This window comes from Brassica rapa, chromosome A08 (genome assembly GCF_000309985.2).
Source record: "Brassica rapa cultivar Chiifu-401-42 chromosome A08, CAAS_Brap_v3.01, whole genome shotgun sequence".
In the NCBI taxonomy this organism is placed as follows: domain Eukaryota; kingdom Viridiplantae; phylum Streptophyta; class Magnoliopsida; order Brassicales; family Brassicaceae; genus Brassica; species Brassica rapa.
In genome coordinates this window covers 19,798,593-19,815,861 of record NC_024802.2, presented here as the reverse complement: position 1 = coordinate 19,815,861, position 17,269 = coordinate 19,798,593, and the positions used below count along the sequence as shown (strand labels likewise).

Below are 17,269 nucleotides of genomic sequence, written 5' to 3'. Positions count from 1 at the left end.
GCTACGTATGAAGCTACGGTTATCAAAAGTCAACCACAACCCACAACTTCTTATAATTTTCCTTGCTCTTTAAACAATACCCTAAAAAAAAGTCAGGCGTCCGAGTTGCATCTGTATAGTATATTGGACACTAAATAAATAAACTTCAATATGATTATCATCAACCAGTAGTACGACACTAAACTATGATACAATACAAATAAATAAGAGTCGTGAATTAAAAGGTGAACTCAAATGGTGCATGAAAAGTTGTAAAAACATATATAAATGGACACGTTACTCAACTTGCCTCGCCGATCTGTATACCTTCCCCAACCACTACACGTATTTCCCACGAGTTTTACAAACCTTTTCGTTTAAACTAATCCTATTTAATTTTATATCCCCATAGCCTTGTTTCGTATAAGTTTTGTAGCCAATAAACTTAAATATTATATAAGTATAGAACCAATAAGAGTTGGACACGCATCACGTCAGGTTGGTACAGACAACGTGCACTTGCTGCCCCTTCTTTCAGGTTTTCTCCTTGTTTTGTAATAGTTTCTTTGCTTTTCTTTTTCTTTAAATATCATTCTAACTTTATTACTATTTATAATAACAAAACGTGGTCGACAAAACATGTGGGTGGTGTAGTTGTCTTCAACTGGAACCCACTCACAGTACTAACGCCGTGAAAGTTTGCTTCGTTTACGTTTCATCAAGTTAGACTATAGTACCCTTGACATATGGATTAGTCGCAGTTGCCGGATATTACTATACGCTCCATTTTATTAGGTCTCAGAATTAATTTTGATTATTTGATTCAATTATTATATGGTTCATGGAGTTAATCAATTGTGACGGCCGACATGTGGATTGACTTCAATTCTTTAGCTTCCGCCGCATTTAATTACTAATAGACGGCTCCTAGACTTTAGTTGTTTGTAATTTTTTTTTCCTCAAGAAATAAACGCTACTTCTGACCCCATAAAAACAAACTCTAGTTGTATTTCTGCATGAATCGCGCGCTAGTGAACTCTATAATAATTAGAAACGCTAGTGTTGACCTTAAGAAACAAACACTAGTTTGTATCTCTGCAGGAATCATGCATTAGTAAACTCTATAATAATTAGGTTGAAAATGGTTTGATCATATTCAAAAGCACGTTACAATTTACAAACTTACAATATGCCAAAGAGGGTTGACTATTGACTTGTAACGCGTTTTGCTCGTCTCTTATTCACTATTTATAATATTTTTCCACATTTGAGAAAATACATTTTGGATGTGTTCGGTTGATTTCTTGTTAGTATCAGATCCAAATATTTACCACCAAAACCATGAGGAAAAAGTATGCTTACCATAAAAAGATTTAACATCTCCTTCATGCATCAACCGTAGCCAAACCTGTAAGATTAACCATCACTCATAGTCATTTATCTAAAACCTGTTACAAAATGGGTCCTTTGCTATTTTAAACACTTATAATGATCAACCATGATTAGTTTTGTAGTGGAGGACACGAACTTAGAGTCACTCAACTAACATGGTGCATCTTTCATGATTCAGTTACAAATTCATTATTAAAGTTATAAAATGTATCTTTCACAAAAAAAAGTTAGTAAAATATATTTTTATTAATCAGCTTTATCGAATATCCTATATAATTAGTTTATACTTAGTTTATACTTTGTTTATACACTCTAAATGATTTTCACTAATTGTGAATATAGATTATAGGCCAGGCATATATATTTCATAAGCTACTAAAGAAGTTAGTGTGCAGTGTACTTATTCGAGTTCAACCCAACATTTGTTTCAACAATGTTTTACTTATGTGATATAAGCAAATACAGAATTTTGCAGCTACTAATATCTCATATTTATACAATCTTGGAGTAATTTTTTCTGCTAACAATATTTCTCATTCTCAAAACGTGACACTGACATCTGTAAAAATAGACTAACTAATCGGCTTAAAAGGAGCACTTCATGGATATAAAACTAAATTAAAAAGCATAGTATAGATCCTACACTTGACTTGATATGAGAAAGCGCTAATTAGTGTACCAAAAACGGTTAATGAGGAAACAAATACAACAAGAACAACGTCTATTCTCCACTTGCAAGTTGTGCAATACCACTACATGGGTAAATTGTTAACCGTGCAGTGTGAGTGTCTGCGGTTTTGTTTGACTTCGTCCTACCAGCAAACAAACAACCCTTAATACTAATATAGGATAAGTAGCGTCGTGAAGAGGGGATAGAATTGTAATTAAACTAAACGGCGGGAAAGCGTTAAAGAGAACAGTGCACCCAGACATATTTCCGGATTATTATTCAAATAAAATAGTAAAAATAAAACACGTGTTTTCAAAGGACTCACGAATCAAACAAAACATCATTTAATACTATAAAAGTATTATATATATTGGTATTGGAGGTAGAGGAGGACTCAGCAACCAACCCAACATTTCTCCCTCGTGACAAATCTCAATTTGCAAGAAGAAAGAAGAAGAAGAAGAAGACAGAAACTGAAACTTTGTTAAAATGATGTCAAGTTCTATGGAGTGCTCTGATTCCGCCGCTACTCGGAGATTCTCCAGGAAGCCGAGCTTCTCCCTGACGTGCAGTCGACTGAGTCAGTATCTGAAAGAGAACGGCAGCTTTGGAGATCTCAGCTTAGGGATGTCTTGCAAGCCTGAAGTCAACGGTAATGCACCACCACCTTCTCCTTCTTTTTAGATTAGTTTTCTCTACTTTTGAATTCAAGAATCGAATCTGTTAACCGGAACCAAGCAGAGGAACCGGTTTCACATCTACATATTCAAGAGATCTAACTATTTATTTGGATCATATTTTTGCAGGCATCTCACGTCAGCCCACAACGACCATGAGTTTATTCCCTTGTGAAGCGGCTCAAGATGTTAAACCCAAGAATCTGTTTCCTAGGCAACCAAGCTTCTCTTCCTCATCATCCTCTCTCCCCAAGAAAGAAGAAGTCCTCAAAATGACACAAACCACTACTACTAGGTATGTTCTGTTCCGACATATAAAACTGATTAGTAAAGCTAATTTTTTTTTAATCTTTTTGCCTAATTTATGGTGTGTTTTTTTTTTTTTGAAATACAGATCTGTGAGACCGGAGCCTCAAACAGCACCGTTGACTATATTCTACAACGGGGAAGTGATTGTGTTCAACGACTTTTCTGCTGAGAAAGCCAAAGAAGTGATGGACCTGGCTAGCAAAGGAACCGCTAATAGCTTCACCGGTTTCACATCTACGGTTAACTTACCCAAGTATCAAACCGAGGTCAGAACTAACATCTCTCCTACCTTGGACCAAGTTACTCATCTCATGAAACCCGCAGCACAAGAGCCAATCCTATCCTCTTCAGCTGCAATGGCATGCGGTAATCTATCTCAAAACTCTTTTTTGTTTCCATGTCTTCTTAACGTTACTTTTTACACAGCTTCTAACAAATATATTTTCCTTTTTAACAGAACTTCCTATTGCTAGAAGAGCTTCACTCCATCGGTTCTTGGCCAAGAGAAAGGATAGAGTAACGTCAAAGGCACCATACCAACTAAGTGATCCAGCCAAAGCGTCTTCAAAGCCTCAAACCGGAGACAACAACACCACCTCTTGGCTCGGTTTAGCAGCTCAAATATGACGGAACCACCACAAACCATACCGGGCTATTCTTTTTGACGTTTGCATCAAGAAACGAGAATATATGAAAAAGTTCATGCGTCCATGGTTCTTAACAACTATTCAATTACTAGGAAACATCATATATTTGTATGTATTTGATTTATTCTTGTTAGTGGTCTTGTCTTTTAGTTTCTTGTTTTACTAGGGTGTTGTCTTATGTCTGTTTAAACACCCACTCTCTGGGTTATCTCATAATTAGTCTCGTTTGTTACTGGTTTTGTAAGAACAACAATTTTTGTTGAGGGACTATATTAGTTTCATTTTTAATCTTCCTTCTTAATCTATTTCCAAAGTACTGTTTTTAACCTCAGAAAAAGACATTATAGTTCTACTTTTGGAGTGGTGGGTTAAGTTCTAATATTGGTGTGACATGGTCAAAGGATAAGAAGATCCTAGGGGCCGCTTGTGTGGTAGGAGACAAGGATGTGAAAGTATTATTAAATAGCTGAAGGTCGTTTCTGAATTTGGAAAGTAACTTTCAGGCTTAGTTTTACAGTTGTGTATGGGCCTGTGGATTGGTTTCATGATCATGTAAGAAAAAGGAATGGATGGTCTATTTGCAGGTGAGAGAGTTTTGACCTCTGTTTGATCATAGAGTCTTGTTTCCAGGTCGCTTGAGTTGTGTAAGATAGCAACCTGTTCTGGATGTGACCATTGTAATAAGTGTTGGGTCGGTAGGGTTTAGTAAGGGACCAATGTTTGGGGGTCTTGAGCTGGATGGGCTTATATCTATCTGTCTGTGGTTGTTCCAAACCTTCTATAATTCAATAGTATCAGATGATTAAATAAAAAGAATACTTTAAAACATTTACACATTTCCTTAATTTCTTGTTTTCTTATTACGTCCGTGCTCTGTCTTGAATGATTGCTGAAAAAAACTAAACATAAAAAATTCGTTAAAACTTTTGATTTGTTCTCATATGTTAAAGTTTCCAACCTACTTACGACTCTAATTGATTTAATCACATTTTATCACCGAAACAATTATTGAGATAATAAGCTAGTAGGTAGGTGTAACAAATCCACAAAAAACATTATATAAAATCAACTATCCATCTTCTTCTATCAAACGACCAATGGATTCAGATCAGGAACTCGCATACGACTATTCTCCGAGGTTCCGTGTCTACAAGAACGGCCAAATCCAACGCCTCGTGGCCGAAACCTTCGTCCCACCTTCACTAACCCCTCAAAACGGCGTCGTTTCCAAAGACGCCATCTACTCACCGGAGAAAAACCTCTCCCTCCGAATCTACCTCCCTCACCAAACCCTCGAGACCAGTGAAGCGAACAAGAAGAAGAAAAAACTCCCACTCCTCATCTACTTTCACGGTGGAGCCTTCATCATGGAAACCGCTTTCTCTCCCGCTTACAACACTTTCCTCACATCAACCGTTTCAGCCGCCGGCTGCATCGCCTTCTCGGTGGATTACCGCCGTGCACCCGTGGCCGAGCATCCCATTCCCATCCCGTACGAAGACTCCTGGGACGCGGTCAAATGGATATTCACTCACGTCGCCGGTTCTGGACCGGAAGATTTGGTGAACGATCACGCCGACTTCAGGAGAGTGTTCGTCGCCGGAGACAGCGCCGGAGCAAACATCGCGCATCATATGGCGATCAGAGCCGGTGAAGAGAACGGTAGTATCAAATTCTCGGGGATGACTCTGTTTCATCCGTTTTTCTTTTCGAAAGCTATCCTCGAGGAGCAGGAAGATGGGGTGAGGAGATACATGGAAGGGATTTGGGAGATTGTGTGTCCGAATAGCAAAAAGGGAGTGGAGGATCCGTGGATCAATGTGGTCGGGTCGGATCTATCTGGATTGGAGTGCGGGCGGGTTTTGGTGATGGTGGCGGGAAAGGATTTACTTGCTAGGGAAGGTAGGGTTTACGCGGAGAAGCTGGAGGAGTGTGGATGGGGAGGAAGAGTTGAAGTGGTGGAGACTGAGGATGAAGATCATGTCTTCCATATTAGGAATCCTGATTCTGATAATGCTCGTTTACTTGTTCAGAGGTTTGCAGAGTTTCTGAGACAAGTTTGTAGCGACGACAAGGAATAAATTTGTTGCTTGTAAGGCAAGCAAAGTTCAAAACTTCAAATGGATTTACAAAATTCAAAAGTGTAAGATATGTGAAAAGTATAGCGTTAAAGAAGAAATTCAAGAGACCTAATTGTTATCCCTCAAACATTAACTATATAATCAACAGTTCCAAGCTCCAAGACAAAAAAAACTTGTGGACTTATATCATCTTTTCCAGTGAGTTTAAGTATGATATGATGTTGGAAACTGTAATAGTAAGATGCTGGTTAAAGAAAAGCTAGGAACATCAACACAGCTTTGCCTTATTGGTTGTAATGGGACTCAAATAATACTAGTGGGGTTGAGTGGTATTGACTATGATGGATAAGCTTAGACCCAACACAAGCCCTGGGAACTGATTATTTCATTTAATTAAAAGAAATAATATATTTTCACTTGAATAAGCAAACATTTTATTTTATTTTCTTCAATTTTTATTTTATTCAATTTAAAAACAAACAATCAAATATTTGAGGGAGTAATGCAAGTCCTCGGAACTGATTATTTCATTTAATTAAAAGAAATAATATATTTTCATTTGAATAAGCAAACATTTTATTTTATTTTTTTCATTTTTTGTCAACTTTTATTTTATTCAATTTAAAAACAAAACAAACAAATATTTGAGGGAGGATAATGAATGAATCATTATCGAAATAATGTCCAAAAAAGTGGGGGGGGGGGGGGGAATTACAAAAAAAAAAAAAAACATATCCAAACTAAAGTTGTGGATACAAAATGAAACAAATTTTATGGGCCCGCCAGACTTCCCAAAAAGGAAACAAATTCGCAGATTCTCTGGTAGCTTCAAAAATTCCAAAGAGACACAGAGCCACCATCATAACTCTCATTCCCTTGATAACCATTCCACGTAGGTGAAACCTGTTCTACAAAACGATTCCCCGAATATTCTTCGAACCCGGGAAACAACCCGAAATCCGATGCAAAATTACCCGACCCGACCCAAAAACTCCGAATCACTCTCCATCGTCGAAGGAGACTCTTGCTGCTGCACTACCATCTCTCTCGCCACACTCTCTTCCGAATTGGCGAACCTCGCAGCGGCTTCTCGGATCTCCGATCGCGACATGTTCCTTCCGCCGCTGATTGCCGGAGGATTATCCGGGAAATTGAACTTGGCGCCGCTGCCTCGGAGGCAGTAAAGAGCGGCGTCGAAGGCGCGCGCCGCCTTCTCGGGAGAGTCGTAGGAGCCTAGCCAGATACGCTCTCTGCTGTTGGGAAGTCTGATCTCTGAAACCCACTTCCCCCACTTCCTCTTCCTCACTCCTTTGTACTTTGACGACGACGACGGTCCCTCCATCACTTAAACCGAAACAACAAACCAACCCGGTTCAATTCAATTCAGTACGGTACGATTCTATTTTTGGTTTAGCTCTGCTCTTCAGTTAACTCTTTGAGTTCGTTTTGGTTATTATTTGAATTGAATAATTAGAGTTTGCCGCTTTAGGGTTTATATATACGAGAGAGAGGAGTTGAAAACTGAATTTTTGACTTTGTACGGCGCGTGAAGAAGAAACGAGTGTCAAAAGCGCGTTTGTGCGTAGTGCTCGAGTAAAACGCCGCAAAGTGTCAGGGTTATTTGACACGTGGCGGATGTTTGAACCAGGCTGTCTCGCTGTGTGGTCACACGGGTAAGCTCAGCAGAACTAATAGACTGTTTGGTTTTTTTGAGGTCCTTGTCCTCTCTTGTTTTCCACGAGATTTTAATTTTTTGTTTTGTTTTTTCTAATTTAAAAGTTGACTATTTTAATTTTAGTGTTTTCCCAGAGAGTAACAAAGAAAATGATTACTGAATATAATTTTGATTGATTTAGTTACATTGAAGTAACTGTATAGAGACACTAGTAATACACTTTGTCTTCGTTTTGGTTGGAAGACAACAAGATCAAGTTAGAATGACGAATCAAATCATTGTCCTATATATATCCTTGTAGTAGTTTGTTGATTTTGATGAATATTTGCATCATTTTGTTTTCTATCTGTTGAAAGAAGCTGCAGCGGAAGTGTCTTCATAATGTACTTTCCAAGCATTGCCGCTGTCTGTTTCGCTGCAGACTTGGTTTGTAGCTGGGATAGCTGCAAGATCTCCGTCTAAGCTCATTTGCTGCACTTCTACTGATGATAGTATCTTTATGTTTTGCACGCAGTTCACAAACTCCCTGAGAGGAAAAACACAAACATACCATGATGATCAGTAAATGTTCAAAAAAAGTTTTGATTGATAGAGAGCATGTTGTTGAGTCTGGAACTTACTCCCAAGGATCATCACCAACGAGCAATATATCGTTTTCGTGATCTGTGTAGACGAGTTTCCAATCAGAGGGTCGTGGATCCTCCAGCTGTCCTTCGATGCCAAACATTCTTGCCAAGTCATTCCTCAGCTCATCGTAGCCGCTATAACGAGTGACATCTATTGATCTTCCTACTGATCCTCGTTTTTGAACCTTCAAGGAGTTTAGAAACTTAAGTTGCAATAAGATCATAAGCTTTGTTTAAGAGAGAGAAAGACTCTCTAACCTTTGTATATGTTCGCATTCGTTGAGCCTGATTAGGCCAGAGTCCACCACCATTCATGATACCTGAATCATTAACGCCACCGATCTCATTTGAGCCTCCGGACTTGAAGGGGATGCTGGGGATACCAAATGACTGAGAACTTATTGCGGCACTTGACAGCTCTGTCTCGATGTCTCTCGGTGCGTTGCCATAGTTTGGAACCAAGTTCTGAAACTCCTTTTGAGAATAGAGTGCATCAGGAGTAGTTACTGCTTCAAGATTACCAGCGAAAGCTAAGTTGTTTCTTTGTTGGCAATTTCCAAATGATTGTAATGGGAAAGTCTGTTGCTGCTGTGCAGTGCCAACGGCATCAGGACAGTACGTTGTTCCCGCTGTGGATACATTGATTTGATCAGCAGCACTCCTCAAATTCACCATGCCTTGATTGTTCCGGCTCTGGACTGGATCAGGTGCAGGTACAGATGCTGCTTGTCCTTGTTGTTGACTTCTGCTCAGGAAATTTGTTGGTGAGACATTATCATGTCTGGTGTTATTAGCGGAAGGCGAGGTCGAACAAGTAGGAACTTCTCCATCTGTGTGACCAGAATGTGATCCTCCAGCGGTTATAAGAGGCTTGTTGTTCATATGTCCTTGTTGCTGATGATGACTCACCTGGACCTGTGGAGGCTGCATGAATGTTGGAGCTGAGAAGGGCTGTTGATTCTGAGACGACAGCAGTTGCTGCAATTGATGGCTTTGTGTCTGCTGCAATGCGGCCGATAACTGTGGCTGTAAGGACGAGCTTACAGGAGGAGTTGACTGCTGCTGCTGTTGTAGCTTCTGCAGTAGCTGTAATTGAAGTTGCTGTGAGGGACTTGGTGTGGATGATTGTTGTTGCATCTGGAGTTGCTGAGGAGTTTGTTGTAGTGAATGCATAGAGGACTGTTCTTGCTGGGTTCTCAATAACTGGCTACTGTTGTGCAATTCCATTTGCTGCTGAAACTGCAATTCTTGTGATGTCATTTGAGATGAGCTCTTATTCCCAACTATGCTTTGGTGGTTCATTTTAGCACTACCATTAGAGAGCATTGACTGCTGCTGAAGCTGAGATTGAGAAAAACCAGTAGACTGATTCTGACAAGAGACAACACTCACGCCATTGTTTACGGAACCTGCGTTATAAACCCCTTGCTGCAGCTGTTGGTGTGATATCTGTACTTGTTGTTGAGATTTCACCATGGCTGGTTGTACTTGCATCTGTTGACTGATATGGCTACTAACCATGTTCGGTTTGTTGAACTGGGAGTTCACAGGAGATAGGTTAGGTGATTGGAAGTTCAACAGCTTTGAAGGGTCGTTGAGAGCAAAATTTTTTGGTAGGTTATAAGCAGATGGTAGCTGAGTAGTAGCAGCAGCACCAGCTGACAATGTGTTGTTCTGCTGCATACTCATCCACTGAACCAGGCTTAAACCAGGAAACATCGAACTCTGCGCGTCTTTCATCCCAAACTCTTCTCCCATCCAAGGCATTGCTCTTTTGAAAGCGTTTTCCATGTCCAGCTCATCATCTGCAACAGAAACCTCTTTAAGGTTAGTATCCATAAACTCAATCAAAGATCGATGAATGACAAATTTGTGGATTTGTACTAACATTATTGTTTAATTTAATAGATTTAGACTAATTTTATTTAGACCGATTTAAAACAGTTTGAACCAATTTAAATCATATAAATCGGATTTTTAAAAAATTTGTTTCAGGTAGGACCATTTTGCTGCCTAGGTGGGTGCATAGACCAATTTTTAGAACATGGGTGGCAGTAAACATTACCAGGCATCCCTGGTTGCCTCGGGTACTTTGGTCTGAAAAATGGAGGAGGACATATGTAAAAAGGAGTTATAACTGGTTCTATCTCCCATACAGATACTCTGCTTGGTCTATCTCCAGCTGTTGACTCATCCCATCCTACCTGAAGATTACGCCATTGGGAGCCTTTCCATCTAACTGGATCAAGATCACTAACACCGGTGACTGTACCCATATACCTACGAACCCCACAATCCTCAGTCTCAAACATCATCCGAAACCTCATTCCAAGAGACACTTGAGCATACAACGCTTTGTTGTACTTGGCTAAAGGAACTACAAACTCTGAAGGACTCGCTCTTGGATTAAAGAAGATGGTAAAAGGACTGTTATTAGCATTGGCATGAGCTGCAGCTGCGAGTATCCCAATGTGCATACTGTCGCTGGATATGACCGATGAGGAAAGAGTCGGTGTTTGTCTGTTTGCACGTCTTATACCCAATGTTAGCTGTGATTTCTCATCTCTGCAAAAACAGTTCTTATGAGAAGAGTAAAGTCCATTTCTTAACTAAGAGATGACTCATATACCTTACAAACAAAACTGAATCACCAGCGATTAGTCTCTTTGTGCTAACGAAAACGCTCCAGCCTGTGGTGAGCAAATGTCTTTTTGGTTGGCCTGTGATCAGACAACTAATCAGATTTCGAGTTTTTATAAACCAATTTCTTGATATGGATTCATACCTCGGTAGATATGTCTGAAGGTCCATGTAGTGTCGTGTAAATCTTTAGCTACAATCTCTTGTGCAGGTGGTTGCATGGAGAAGTCCTGTTTCATGCATATCCTCAGAACTTCAGTAAAAGCATAAGAGACGAAAACAATTTTTAAGAGTAGCCTTTTTTGGTCAGAGGCGTACAAGAGGAGGGAAGATTTTCTCAGCTGCACGGCGTGGTACAGAGAACCCACCGTGAGTGCTGGTGTCACTCGCTGTAAGCGTCTTACAGAAAAACTCAGTAGGTTGTCTGTTTAGCTTCAGACCCATATCAGATGCTAGCAATGCTTCTCTATCATACTGATACATATTTTTAGATGACCAAGGCAAAGAGATCAGCTTTGAAGTTCTTGTTACCATAAGGTAAAATGATGGAGACTAAAGATTCAGACCTTATTCACAGGTTGAAGAGTCATTTGTGCATAGACTTCATCTGTCTCGGTATCAGCCTGATTCAGATTTTCACAATAGTCATGATTAGTTTTTCTTCTTGTTCTCTCTGATTTTGATTTACAAGTTGGGGGACAGAAGAGGCTTACATGTAGTGTGACACTGTGAAGCAAGCAGATGAGCTTAGAAGGAAGGTTTGGATAATTTGGTATAAAATCTGTTTGCTTCTGCATCGATGCTGCAACCTGAGAAGATTCCATTGATCATATTATTACTTTGGACTGACGATTGCAGTTACAAAGGGTCCAAAAATGTTTTTTTTTTGTTTGTGTTTGGAACATACTTGTTCACTATGTCCTTGAGGGAAGTAAACCACAAGACTTCCCACAGGAGGTAGTGAAACCAGAGGGCCTGCACAAGCGTGCCATAGCTGAGAATTGATTGGTTTCTTCTCTCCTGTTGTTCATCACAACAATGAAAAAATGTAAAGTATGAAACTTTATATTAAAAAGTTATTCATTTATGTGTGACAACAACTCTATTAAATACACTGAAACGAACTAGATTTGTGGCTTTCTGTTGACTCCATGTTGTAATAGAATAACACAAACCAAGAAAATCACAGAACATGAAATGCAGAAACTGTGATGAACTCCATCCAAATCAAGAAAGCTTGAGAAAATATATTTTTTTATTACTTTTTAACTTAAAACATAAAAGGCTCGTACCTTCGGCTGAACTGGGATGGAATCCATTTGATGGAGCTTTCATGGTTTCCAGAAAGGAAAGAACAAAACAAAAGTTGTTTTTTGTTTTGTTGTTTCAGGAAACAGAGTTCTTCAACAAAATCAACTAAACGAAAAGAGAAAAGAGCATTCTGCTAAAAGAAAAGAAACAAAAGTTTTTTTTTTCTTTGTAAGTTCAAACGAAAGATTTAAAACTTCATAGCATCAAAGCAAAATTTAAGCTCTTAAAAGCTTTGAAGCTTTTATTTTCAGATTCTCAAGTGTTTTATTTGTTCCTTTATTTATTTTTTCTTTGTTTTTTTTCTTTTTTTGCGATTTGAGATTTTAAGCTAGTTGGGATCGGAAAGATGAAATCTTTTCTTATGGCTTGTGACGTGGCACCCCACTTGATGTCTTTTTCTTGTCGGTCCCGCTTTTTAGTTTTGTATTACACTAGGGATTAACCCGGGCTACGCCCGGGATTTTTATTTTTTTCTAATTGAAGTTGTTAAATTATATATATTTAGGCTATGATTTATATTTATATAAATGTTAAAATGCATGTCATAATTAAAATTTATTTTTAAATTTTAACACGTTAAATTAACATATTTTTTACTATTTAAATATTTTTTTGTAATTTTATTGGCTATCTAGTTATCATATTTAACAAAACTATCTTTTGAGTGTTGGAATAAATGTTTTAGAGATTTTATTAAACTGCAGAGTATTTTTGGATCGACCACATGATCAACATTCGATCGATCCGTAAAATGATGGTCGATCTCCTTGGCCAGGTAAGTACAATTTTAGCAAAAATATCTTTTATTTTCAAATATTAAGTATATAACTATTCTTTTTAATATTTTTTTAATTGTATTTTTGATTAAATTATTGTATTATAATGGTTATGTAAATATTTTTTGTGATGTTTGAATTTTTGTTGTTCGTATACTTAACCTAGATGATATTGATGTTTAACAATTTATTGTTTTCTGGAAATAGAAAATAATGATATATCAAAACGTATCTAATACTTGTTAAATGATATTATAATGTAAATTACATCCATTATTTGAAAATAAATATTTGTTGTTTTTATTTTTTATTTTAAATCAGAAATTATTTTTATTTAAAAACATTATTCATATATAATATAATAGTTTAAGTTTGGAAGATTAATCTAAATATATAAATTATGTATATTTTTTAAAAAATAATTTAAGATATTATATATTGAGTATCTGAATAAAAGCTGAATTTCTTATCTTGAAAATCAGATATTTATATTTTTGTCTTCATGTTATACTCACCAATCCATCATTGATATTTATAACTCGGTACGTTTTTTTAAAAACTTAGTTTTAAGTAATAAACGAATTTAATAAATTAAATTCATCACCTATAATGTTCTGTAAACTATATTTGAAAAGTCTCTAAAATTATATTTTAAGCATAATATTATTATTATTATTTAATTTAAGTTATTTTAAACATAATATATGCTAAACCAACTTAAATTATATTTACAATAGGACCATCCTAAACCGGTTAGTAAACCAAAAACAATACTAAACCAATATGAACCAATACTTGATTCGGCGAGGAAGAAAGTGTTTCGGGATAAACGCTTGAATGGTTATTAACTGAAATGGTTTGATCATGAAAGAGTTAGTATGAATATTAACAATAAAATTATGGATTAGATTAATTTAAATTTGTAAGAATACCTTTGAGTCTATGAAAAACAATTCAATTCCCATGAATAAATTTGGCTTTTGGAAGTTGCGTGTTTCCCAACAATGAATCCACATAACAAAAAGTTTGTTGTTATAAAAAAATCTCATTCAAGGTCATTAAAGGTTTTTGGGACGGCAAGAGTTGATAGTGAAACCATTTTTTTGCTCGAGTGCTTTGAAATTTTCCTTAATAGTGTGAAATTGATGTGGATGGAATAATGAGTTTTATAGGGACTTTTTTGATGTAAAACTATACATTTTTTTTGTTTAATGTGGTATTTCCATTTTTATATAATTTACTACCATTTTAAGATAGAAGTACATTTTAAGATAGATGCTTAAATCTTAATGTACTTTTTCCATTTTTTAAAATGTTTATTTCCATTTCTTATATTTTTATTTACGTAATATCTATATTTTATATTTTTAAATAGATATTTAAATATTAATGTACTTTTTCCATTTTTAAATTGTGTATTTACTTATATTATATATTTTACATTTAAAGATAGATGTTTAATGCTTGATGAACTTTTTCCATTTTTAAAAAAATTGTGTATTTACTTATTATTACATATATAATTCATATATTATATATTTACATTATTTACTTATTATTTATTTTCCTGTATATGTATTTCCATTTCTTGTACTTTTAATTTACTTAATATCTCTATTTTACATTTTAAGATAGATGTTTAAATCTTAATGTACGTTTTCCATTTTTTTAAATTGTATATTTCCATTTGTTATACTTTCTATTTACGTAATATCTATATTTTAAATTTTAATATATATTTTTAAATCTTAATGTAATTTCCCATTTTTAAAATTTGGTATTCACTTATATTATATATTTACTATATTGTGTATATTCACTTATATATTTACTATATTGTGTAATTTCCCATTTTTTAAATCTTTATATTGTGTATTTCTATTTCCTATAATTTCTATTTACTAATAATTTTATATTTTAAGATTGATTTACATTTTAAGATAGATGTTTAAATACTAATGTATTTTTTCCATTTTTTTAAATTGTGTATTTCCTTTTCTTATACTTTCTATTTACTTAATATCTATATTTTACATTTTAAGATAGATGTTTACTATTTAATGTACTCTTTCCATTTTTAAAAAATTGTGCATTCACTTATTATTGTATATATAATTCGTATATTTATATATTCATAATATTTACTTATTATTTATTTTTCTATATATTGAGTATTTCTCTTTCTTATACTTTATATTTAGTTAATGTCTATATTTTATATTTTAAGATAGATGTTTAAATCTTTACGTATTTTTCCATTTTTAATGTAAAACGGCAATATTTAATAGAAGAACTTGGATAAATAGTCAAATATTTATATTTATGTTTTTTTTCTTTTTTTAATAAAATGGTAATGTTACATTATGAAGATAACCCGTTTTTTTAGTGAACAACGGTAATCTTACATATGTTTAATGTAGTTTTTCCATTTTTTATGTTGTATGTTTACATATTATTTTTATTTTTAAATGTAAAATGGTCATTTTACATATGTTTAATGTAGTATTTCCATTTTTTATGGTGTATGTTTACATATTATTTATTATTTTCGAAATTATATATAATTTTCTTTTTTACAAAATAGTAATGTTAAATTATGGAGATAAGCCGTCTTTTTTTTAGTGAAAAATGGTAATCTTACATATGTTTAATGTAGTTTTTTTATTTTTTATGTTGTATGTTTACATATTATTTTCTTAAAATAAAAATGTAAAATGGTAATCTTACATATGTTTAATGTAGTATTTCCATTTTTATGTTGTATGTTTTACATATATTTATTATTTTTAAAATTATATATAATGTTTTTTGTTGTTTGTATAAAACGGTAATGTTACATGATGGAGATAAGCCGTCTTTTTTTTAAGTGAAAAATAGTAATCTTACATATGTTTAATGTAGTTTTTCCATTTTTTTATGCTGTATGTTTACATATTTTTTATAATTTTCAAAAATAAGTAATATTAAAATGTAAAACTATATTTTATGCCACGTGTCATCTTTCGAGATTATACTATATATTTACTTATGATTTATTTTTCTTTATATTGTGTATTTTTATTTCTTATACTTTCTATTTACTAATAATTTTATATTTTAAGATTGATTTACATTTTAAGATAGATGTTTAAATACTAATGTACTTTTTCTATTTTTTTAAATTGTGTATTTCCTTTTCTTATACTTTCTATTTGCGTAATATCTATATTTTACATTTTAAGATAGATGTTTAAATCTTAATATACTTTTTTCATTGTTTTTAAGTTGTGTATTTCTTTTTCTTATATTTTCTATTTACTTAATATCTATATTTTACATTTTAAGATAGATGTTTAATATTTAATATACTCTTTCCATTTTTAAAAAATTGTGCATTTACTTATTATTTTATATATAATTCGTATATTTATAATATTTACTTATTATTTTTTTTATATATTGAGTATTTCTCTTTTTTATACTTTATATTTAGTTAATGTCTATATTTTATATTTTAAGATAGATGTTTAAATCTTTACGTATTTTTCTATTTTTAATGTAAAACGACAATGTTTAATAGAAGAACTTGGACAAATAGTCAAACATATTTATGTTTATTGTAGTATTTCCATTTTTATGTTGTATGTTTTACATATATTTATTATTTTCAAAATTATATATAATGTTTTTTATTTTTTTTTTATAAAACGGTAATGTTACATTATGGAGATAAGCCGTCTTTTTTTTAAGTGAAAAATAGTAATCTTACATATGTTTAATGTCACGTGTCATCTTTCGAGATTATATTATATATTTACTTATTATTTATTTTTCTTTATATTGTGTATTTTTATTTCTTATACTTTCTATTTACTAATAATTTTATATTTTAAGATTGATTTACATTTTAAGATAGATGTTTAAATACTAATGTACTTTTTCCATTTTTTTTTAAATTGTGTATTTCCTTTTCTTATACTTTCTATTTGCGTAATATCTATATTTTACATTTTAAGATAGATGTTTAAATCTTAATATACTTTTTTCATTGTTTTTAAGTTGTTTATTTCTTTTTCTTATATTTTCTATTTACTTAATATCTATATTTTACATTTTAAGACAGATGTTTAATATTTAATATACTCTTTTCATTTTTAAAAAATTGTGCATTTACTTATTATTGTATATATGATTCGTATATTTATATATTTATAATATTTACTTATTATTTTTTTATATATTGAGTATTTCTCTTTTTTATACTTTATATTTAGTTAATGTCTATATTTTATATTTTAAGATAGATGTTTAAATTTTTACGTATTTTTCTATTTTTAATGTAAAACGGCAATGTTTAATAGAAGAACTTGGACAAATAGTCAAACATATTTATGTTTATTGTAGTATTTCCATTTTTATGTTGTATGTTTTACATATAATTATTATTTTCGAAATTATATATAATGTTTTTTGTTTTTTTTTTTATAAAACGGTAGTGTTACATTAT

General features: G+C 33.5%; 3 protein-coding genes and 1 pseudogene across 4 annotated transcripts; 2 read left to right on the top strand and 2 right to left on the bottom strand.

Annotated features, from left to right (window-relative positions):
• Positions 1 to 2,089: 2,089 nt before the first annotated feature.
• Positions 2,090 to 3,967, top strand: LOC103835861 (protein TIFY 10A). Of its 2 annotated transcripts, none has more exons than XM_033277278.1 (4): positions 2,090 to 2,692; positions 2,838 to 3,013; positions 3,113 to 3,393; positions 3,485 to 3,967. In XM_033277278.1, exons 1-4 carry the CDS (start codon positions 2,531 to 2,533, stop codon positions 3,652 to 3,654), a joined length of 789 nt encoding a protein of 262 aa, XP_033133169.1. In that variant the 5' UTR covers positions 2,090 to 2,530; the 3' UTR covers positions 3,655 to 3,967. The 2 variants fall into 2 exon arrangements, with proteins under 2 accessions (XP_033133169.1, XP_009110295.1); XM_009112047.3 differs by having other exon boundaries at positions 2,411 to 2,693; positions 2,848 to 3,013.
• A 253-nt stretch (positions 3,968 to 4,220) lies between these two features.
• On the top strand, positions 4,221 to 6,296 carry LOC103835860 (probable carboxylesterase 1). The gene has a single exon (XM_009112046.3). It carries the CDS (start codon positions 4,772 to 4,774, stop codon positions 5,753 to 5,755), a length of 984 nt encoding a protein of 327 aa, XP_009110294.1. The 5' UTR covers positions 4,221 to 4,771; the 3' UTR covers positions 5,756 to 6,296.
• Positions 6,297 to 6,547: 251 nt separating this feature from the next.
• On the bottom strand, positions 6,548 to 7,233 carry LOC103835859 (annotated as a pseudogene).
• A 335-nt stretch (positions 7,234 to 7,568) lies between these two features.
• ARF19-1 (auxin response factor 19) lies at positions 7,569 to 12,519 on the bottom strand. Its single transcript, XM_009112044.3, has 11 exons — positions 11,989 to 12,519; positions 11,604 to 11,716; positions 11,410 to 11,505; positions 11,263 to 11,319; positions 11,015 to 11,170; positions 10,842 to 10,926; positions 10,686 to 10,776; positions 10,122 to 10,621; positions 8,315 to 9,861; positions 8,051 to 8,241; positions 7,569 to 7,956 (listed from the first exon to the last, which is right to left on the bottom strand). The coding sequence occupies exons 1-11, from the start codon at positions 12,029 to 12,031 to the stop codon at positions 7,773 to 7,775; spliced, it is 3,063 nt and encodes a 1,020-aa protein (XP_009110292.2). The 5' UTR covers positions 12,032 to 12,519; the 3' UTR covers positions 7,569 to 7,772.
• Positions 12,520 to 17,269: the final 4,750 nt, after the last annotated feature.

Excerpts from the sequence above, each read along its gene's own strand:
- LOC103835861 (XM_033277278.1), top strand. The coding sequence starts at position 2,531 with ATGATGTCAAGTTCTATGGAGTGCTCTGATTCCGCCGCTACTCGGAGA. Across the intron at positions 2,693-2,837 it reads CTTGCAAGCCTGAAGTCAAC|ATTTTTGCAGGCATCTCACG; the intron begins GGTAATGCACCA and ends TATTTGGATCAT. Across the intron at positions 3,014-3,112 it reads ACACAAACCACTACTACTAG|ATCTGTGAGACCGGAGCCTC; the intron begins GTATGTTCTGTT and ends TTTGAAATACAG.
- LOC103835860 (XM_009112046.3), top strand. The coding sequence starts at position 4,772 with ATGGATTCAGATCAGGAACTCGCATACGACTATTCTCCGAGGTTCCGT.
- ARF19-1 (XM_009112044.3), bottom strand. The coding sequence starts at position 12,031 with ATGAAAGCTCCATCAAATGGATTCCATCCCAGTTCAGCCGAAG. Across the intron at positions 9,862-10,121 it reads GAGGCAACCAGGGATGCCTG|ATGATGAGCTGGACATGGAA; the intron begins GTAATGTTTACT and ends TTTCTGTTGCAG. Across the intron at positions 8,242-8,314 it reads GAATGCGAACATATACAAAG|GTTCAAAAACGAGGATCAGT; the intron begins GTTAGAGAGTCT and ends AACTCCTTGAAG.